The 7,476-nt window shown below is 36.2% G+C and overlaps 1 protein-coding gene across 2 annotated transcripts; it reads right to left on the bottom strand.

The window, feature by feature from the left end:
- Nucleotides 1-302: 302 nt before the first annotated feature.
- LOC131051192 (disease resistance protein Roq1) lies at nucleotides 303-7,173 on the bottom strand. 2 transcript variants are annotated; one of them, XM_057985586.2, is made up of 6 exons: nucleotides 6,488-7,167; nucleotides 6,005-6,085; nucleotides 2,734-3,841; nucleotides 2,351-2,608; nucleotides 1,255-2,220; nucleotides 303-1,061 (listed from the first exon to the last, which is right to left on the bottom strand). In XM_057985586.2, exons 1-6 carry the CDS (start codon nucleotides 7,027-7,029, stop codon nucleotides 441-443), a joined length of 3,576 nt encoding a protein of 1,191 aa, XP_057841569.2. In that variant the 5' UTR covers nucleotides 7,030-7,167; the 3' UTR covers nucleotides 303-440. The 2 variants fall into 2 exon arrangements, with proteins under 2 accessions (XP_057841569.2, XP_057841570.2); XM_057985587.2 differs by having other exon boundaries at nucleotides 676-1,098; nucleotides 6,488-7,173.
- Between the last annotated feature and the right edge of the window lie 303 nt (nucleotides 7,174-7,476).

The following is a 7,476-nucleotide window of genomic DNA, read 5'->3' as shown; positions in this document are numbered from 1 at the left end:
TATTGTAGCTGCTATTATCTGTAATTTTGCTTTATTTCAATTTAAAAAAATCTTTTATAGGACCTTAAATCCAGTTTGACAAAGTTGGCAACTAGCTTGATAGCCTTAAGCTGTTATGTGATTTAAAATGAAAAAAAATATCTTTGACCACAAACTTGATACACATAACATTTAATTTCATTTATGATTTTTTTCAATTTATATCTTATTGATTTTACTTATCCTTTAAAACATTTTTACTAACAAAATAAAATACAAATAGTAATATATTTATATTCTATCAATGATTAAAAAAATAATAATGAAATTAAATTTTTTAAATTTTTTTAAGAAATTTCATTAAACGTAATTAAATAAATTAATACAACTCTAAAGAAAATCATTTTGCATAACTTTTTCTTTTTAAGATAACCATAATTTCTTTTACAACAACGGAATTTTTAATCATCGTCACCACCATCCAGTTCTTCCTCCTCATCATATTCGTCAATGAAATCACCAATGTCCTTTAACGAATGCTTGCTTGTATCCCACCAAACAACTTCTTCAGTATTGCCGACGTAACAAAGTTTGCCCAACCGTAGTTTAGCAACTAAGCTTTTCAATATGTGGAGGGTTTTCCTTTCCTCGCCTTTCTTCACTCCCATTAAAAACGCCTTCTCCCCCATATTCACTGATGGCAACCAGGAGTCGTAGTTTGAGAACCTTTCTTCGCTAACCGCACACATATATATCATCCTCTCTCTTCTGTCGCAAAAACCATGAGAGCTAAGACGCACATTTAACTGAGTCCTGCTCCAATTACAAAAGTCTCTCGGTATGATAGGAGGCACATCATAATCCAACGTACTGCAAAAGATGAATGTACTGGCCAAATGTTGGGTATTATGAAAGGAATGAATCATCTCCTCTACTTTTTCCCTACTATTTCCCACCAAATTTATTTCACAGAAACCATCCCAAATTTTATCTGACAATGCCCATATGAAGCCATCTTCTTTGGCGATGAAATCTACCGTGGCCGATATCCCCACTATAATCGTAACCTCCCCCGGCAATCTCTGAAATCACAGTGCTCTCGCTAAATTATTTTCAACACTATATACGGAAAACCGAACAGAACGTTTAGAAATATTTTATTCAGATGCAACCGTTCCAGGAAAAAAAAAAAAAAATTAAAATCAACAGGGTAACTAAATTAAAAGTTAAAAATGGACAAACTAATGAGAAAATACACAGATATGCGTTTAATACCTGCAACGTTTCAACGCAACTTATTATAGGAGCATCTGCAATAATCATCTCCTTCAGTCCTTTCAATTCTTCAACACCCTCTATATTCTGCAGCTGCGGACATCCAGTAATGACAATGCTCTCCAGGCATTTTAAAATTTTCATGCCATATATGTTCTGCAGCCTTGGACAATTCCCAATGAAGACACTCTTCAACGCCTTCAATTCTTCAAGACAAATTGCACCCTGCAGCTCTTTACATTCATTAATGAAGATTCTCTTCAATCTCTTCAATGGTTCAATAGCTTTTATACTCTCCAGCTCTGGACAATCCGCGATCCAGATCCTCTTCAACAACTTCAATCTTTCAATAGCTGATATATCCCGCAGGTTCCGACAGCGGCTAATACAAATCCTCTTGAGATAACTGACACGCACAAAATTTGGCAACTCTGTCATAGTCCTGCAGAATTTCATTTGAAACATTTCAAGATATGGCAGATCATTGACCAATACTTTTCTCATCTCTCTACATTCGAACAGCATCAGACATTCCAATCTGCGTACCCCTGTTACATCCACTTCAATTAGATCTTTCATAGAATAAAGCTTAAGAGTTTTAAGGATGGGACACGACTGTCCATCAATTGAGACCCTCCTTGTTTTGAATGCACCACACAGAGTTATGGCTTCAAGGCTTCCCATACAAAACGGATCATTAGTTGCCTCTCCGCTGTTGCTTAAAGCAAAATCCCCTTCTAGTTGAAAGTGCATCAACTCTAAGGTTTTCAGATTGGTGAGTTCTCTCACAGATTTTAGCAAGCAATTCCATTCAATATTCCTTTTGAAGATGCCATTTTCAAATTCTAGCTGCAGCCTTTCTAGATTTTTTAACATTCCAAACGAGCTCACCAGTTTGTTTAGCTGAATGAAATTTGTACGAGCAGCCCTTAAAACGCAATATAGCTCTTTGAGCTTGCGCAAAACCTGGAGAATATAATCACTTTGACTCAACTGTAGTTTTTCAATGATAAAAATCTGACAAGAACGAACTATTTGCTGATGCTACCAAAGCTTAATATTTTGATTTAAGAAAAAGAAAAAGAAAAGCATATACCTGGTCATCCCTTTGCCACAACCTCGAAGGTGATTCTCCTTCAACCTTTAAAGTGTGCAAATTTTGTAAAGGAATCCATTCAGGAATCCTACCATTAAGTTCAAACCATCGTAAATCAGTTGATGCCCTTGAACTCTCCAGAAAACATGTCATATAAAGACCACTTTCTTTGTCCTGAATACAACTGTAACATCTGAAACAATTTCCTTCGGACCGCATGAGGATGTTCTGGAATCCCTTGATTTCACTTATATCAATCTGAATCCAAATTTCTTTAAATTAGAAAATGTTCATCTAAGTTACGCGTAAATGTTTAAACAGCTTATAGAAAACAAACCATTTCCAAGTAAGACCATGAATTTAAGACAGCAAAAAACACATACAAGATCTTCAGGACGCCACAGTCGACGAGGATGGTTCATTTCATTATCTGCCAGTTCTCTCCCCAAGTCGCGGAGATGATCATGCATTCTGAAATAAGATGGTGGCTCATACCAATTCGTTCCCAAAGAAACTTCAGATTCTGTTTCAACAAGGGACTTGTCCTTGAGGGTCTGAAGTGCATGTTCGGCTCTCCACCTTGAAGCCTTCCATATACTTATTGCCATGCTCACATCTTTCCCTATGAAAAAGCACGCTATATCCATAAAGATCTGCTTTTCATCCTCTTCCAGAGCATCATAGCTTATTTTAAGAGTATCTCTTATGTCTTTGTGTAGCCTTGCCTTAACAACATCTAACTGTAACTTCCAATAAGCCTTGTCACGGCCAAAAACATGCGCGGCCATTACTTTAAGAGCAAGAGGTGAACCTTTACACAAATTGACAAAGCTGTCTACCAAATTATCATATCCACTTCGACAAGATTGTCTGTGAAATGCATGCCAGCAGAAGAGCTCTCTGCTATGCTGTCGATTCATTTCTTTCATCTTATAACGAACTATGACTCTGGCCTGTATAAGAACACCCTCGTCACGGGTTGTGACAATCACCAAACTATTGGGATTGAGAGCATCTGTGGGTAAAAGTGCATCTAACTGCTGCTGATTATCAACGTCATCTATAACTATAAGGAACCTTGATTCACGGCTCCTCTCAAGATTATCCTTGATAACGGCGATCCCATCTTCTATGCTAGAAACGGTGTTTCCTTCCAGGTGAAGAAGATCTTTGAGAAGCCTACTTTGCAGAGAAGTCAACTCACCTTTGACTTGTCGTTCCCGTACATCAAAGAGAAAAGTTGATCCACTAAATTCTGAATGTTTTTGATTGAACAAATATTTGGCGAGAGTGGTCTTGCCAGACCCTCCCATTCCATAGATGCCAATTATTTTATCTATCATCTGCCCATTACTCCGGCAATGGCTGTGGAAATCATTCACAAACTTATCAAGTCCAACCTCATATTTTGCAACTTGGAAAGGAATTATCCTCTTTTGCTTCTCGTTCATCACAGCAGACACCACGCCATTACACAACTCTTTCTGATCGCTGTAAATACGAAAAGCAGAAAAAAAAATTGAGGTTGTAAGTAATTGAGACTTCCTTTTTATTTTTAAATTTTAAAAAATATATACTTATATTGAATCAAAAAGGCCTAGCCCGAGCCTTTAAAACAGATACATAGCAAGAATCACGAGTATAAAAAGGAAGAGAACAAGTGTTACTACAATAGAACCTAATATAATATGCCTAGAGGATGTTTCCAAATTTTCAATTGATCTAGAACTGGAAACAGGCAACAGACATGGAGAAGGAGATATGGGCTGCATAATGAAAATGTCAAAAGTACTACTTGGTCAAAACCTCATCAAAGAAAACTATAAGTCCAAACTCCTCTTCAATCAAAAATTATGACAAGTTTGTGAAAGAAGGCAAAAAGAAATGAACAAAATTATAGAATTAAAATTAAAATTAATAAATTTACTTTATTAAAATTTTAAAAAATAAAAAGTTGTACAATTTGAATTCACAATTCAAAAGTAGGTTGTGATTTTGAAAAGTCAAATGCAAGAAGACTGTGATTTTTGTATTTTGAATGTTAAAAGGTTGTGAATGGTGAAAACCGAACAACAATGGGTTGTGAATCATGAAAAGTGAATGTGAAAGGGTTGTGAATGGTAAAATGTGTACATATGTAAGTTCTAGATTGTAAAAAGTGGAGGTTGTGGTCTATGAAAAGAAAATGTAGAAAAGGTTGTAAATTGTGAAAGGTGAATGCAATGAGTTGTAGATTGTGAAAATCAAATATAAGAAGGCTGCAAGTTATGAGTTGTGAAAGTTGAATGTAATAGGTTGTGCAATCTAAATTCACAACTCACAACTAGGGTGTGATTTTCAAAAGTCAAACATAGGAGGTCGTGACTTTTGAATATTGAAAGTCAAAAGATTGTGGGTTGTGAACTCAAAATGCACAACTCACAACTTGGTTGTGGGTTGTGAATTGTAAAAATAGAACATCAATAGATTGTGAATGGTAAAAAATGAACGTAAATAAATATTGAGTAGTAAAATTTGAACTAAATGAATTGTGAAATTCATTTTCACAAGTCACAAGTCACAACTAAATTGTGAACAATGAATTTTGAAAACATAACCAAAAATAGTTATATTAACTACTCCAGAAACCTAATTGTTGAAAAAACAATTTGGAAAGTAAATTTCTCCAACCCCTACCCGCATACTCTCTACTCCTGCACCAAGACGGATTGCTCTAAACAGATTGTCATTGAATGGAATCAAATGATTGCAATATGTATAGAATGCCAATTTGTTGGAAAGACATGCTAAACACAATGAGCAGTTATAAAACCAAAACCCACAATCTTGTAGTATCCTTTGTATCTCTGCAACAATGGAAGTTTTGAAATAGCGTTAGATGTTGGAATCGTGACTGCACTGGCCTCCACATATGCAAATTCTTTAAGCAAAGACAAGGTGCGTCCACAGGAATATATGCTAACTGTGTAAGCATAGAGGAGGTACGTGAATCGTTTGACAGAATGCCTACGAGGCATATGGTCCCATGGATGCCATGATTATGTAGAATATACACAAAGACACAACAGTTTCCAAGATAGAAGGAAGATCAAAAGACAGCAATAAAGCTGCGCATAAGTAAGAAAATCAAGGTAATGTTTTGAAATCGAGGTATAAATCTGCAAAAACGGTAGGAATTTATAAACAACACCACAAACAGACTCCTTTATATAACTTAAGAGCTTAGATAGAAACTGGAAAAGGAGGAGCCAATGTTAAGTAGCGAAGAGACCAAAAAGAGGGCTCCAGATAAGAATAGAGGATATTCAAATCAAAAAATATAAGCTGTCAAAACCACACCCAAAAATCTGCTAACTAATTGAGATATTTGGATCTCAAAATATGAATCCAAGATTTTTGGGTAGGTGAAATAAAACCTTCACAGCAACTGAGCCAACAGAGCTTCAATAAAAATCTTAACGTCTTTAATCTCTAAGCAGCCCCTTTTCTCTACTCCCTAAAAGCCCCCCTCTTCTGTGCTTATGATATCCTAAACCTTTCCAGAGAAAGTCCACCATTACAGAGTTGATTTTATCAATGATATTTTAAATATGTAATTAGAAAAGAAAAGAAACAAAGATGAATATAGCATAAAAAATAGATGTAAGAACTCACCTCCCAGTGGATGAAAGCCGTATTCCTATGTAATCAGACAGCAACTTCATAATGTACTCCAAAATTGAATTCCATAACGATCTGTCATTCATTCCATAAAAAAGAGCGAAACCAATTAAGAATCAAGAAAAGAACTTTTTTCCGAAAGAAAAGCAAATGCAGAGAAAATCTTGTTCCAATTTCAGTCTTACTTTTCCATCATTTTCTCTAGGGTGAAGTAAGCTAGCAGTTACAAGCTTTATTGTACAACAAAATTTCTATAAATTCACATAAAATGCTTTCTCTAAAATGAGGTGCATTATAAATTACAAAAATAATTAGCACACAAATTATGAAATAGTCATCATTTTTGTGACCGCTGATGTAATTTTTTGTCAACAGAACGACTGTAATTTTTTGTCAACAGAACGACTGACAATAATAAAAAAAATTAACAAAATATAAAAAATACATATGGACGGAAAGTTCATGATGGTGACTTACTTATTCTGTCCCTTGAATTCGTAGCCCTTGATCTCTGAAACTTTCTTGAGGCATACTTTCCACTGTTCAATGTCATCTTTAGGATATCTGTTCTTCTCTTCGTGTTTGGAAAATGCATCTGCAACTCTTCCTTTTATATGGCGGAAGTCTGAAGGGTCAACCTGGTAAAACAGGGGAATAATTCTAGCCTTGGTTTGAAACATCAAGGCTAGCTCAGCTAAGCACCAGGGAGACTCTGCATATCGCGGTGACAAGATGGCGATGTGCACTCTGGCAGAGTATATGGCGTTCTTTATGGTGGAGGAAATTGAATCTCCCAGTTCAGTCTCTTCAGAATCTAGATATGCCGGGATCCCAGCTTCCTTTAGAGAATCGTAAAGCTGCTGAGCCAGAGTCTTTTTGACATCTGGGCCTCGATGGTTGATGAATACATAAAACTGTTTTGCAGTCAAAGAGGATTTTATCCCTCCGTGGGAAGGTTCAAGTGCCAAAAACGGATCGCGTTCCTGCTTTTCTCGACCAGATGTCGAAGTGGAAGCCATTAACAGAAAACTGAAGCTCTGACGTGAGCAAATAAATAAATCAAGAATGAAACTATAGGCAAGAGTAAAGGAAAGGGAGTAGATGGGTTAAAAGCCCTCTAATTGAAAGCAAGCAAATTCAGTGCTGCAGCAGGTAAGGGTAGAGATATTTATAGAGATTTAAGAAGGGTAGTGCGCAAATGGGCAGCGTTTCCACTTTCTTGCCTGGAAAGGAGAGGAAAGATGAGATGGAAGCACATCACTTGATAAGACTTCCCCAGCTTTTTGACCACCAAAGGAAACCGCGTGAATGAGCAGCGTTCAAGCATCTTATCAGTGGAAGACATGACGACAATAATATGGTGTTTGTTTTAGACAAGTCATGCTGTTGTGACAGAGGAGGATCTCTTTTAAAGATTTCCTTTCATTGTCAGTCGCAAGCTTTTGACTCAATATGTTGAAAGCTGG

The sequence above is a fragment of the Cryptomeria japonica genome, chromosome 8, assembly GCF_030272615.1.
Source record: "Cryptomeria japonica chromosome 8, Sugi_1.0, whole genome shotgun sequence".
NCBI lineage: Eukaryota > Viridiplantae > Streptophyta > Pinopsida > Cupressales > Cupressaceae > Cryptomeria > Cryptomeria japonica.
This window is presented reverse-complemented; position numbering and strand designations above follow the sequence as displayed.

Coding starts and splice junctions, on each gene's coding strand:
- LOC131051192 (XM_057985586.2), bottom strand. CDS start 7,029: ATGGCTTCCACTTCGACATCTGGTCGAGAAAAGCAGGAACGCGATCCG. Junction 6,086..6,487: donor GAATTCAAGGGACAGAATAA/GTAAGTCACCAT, acceptor AATGAATGACAG/ATCGTTATGGAATTCAATTT. Junction 1,062..1,254: donor GTTGCGTTGAAACGTTGCAG/GTATTAAACGCA, acceptor CTGTGATTTCAG/AGATTGCCGGGGGAGGTTAC.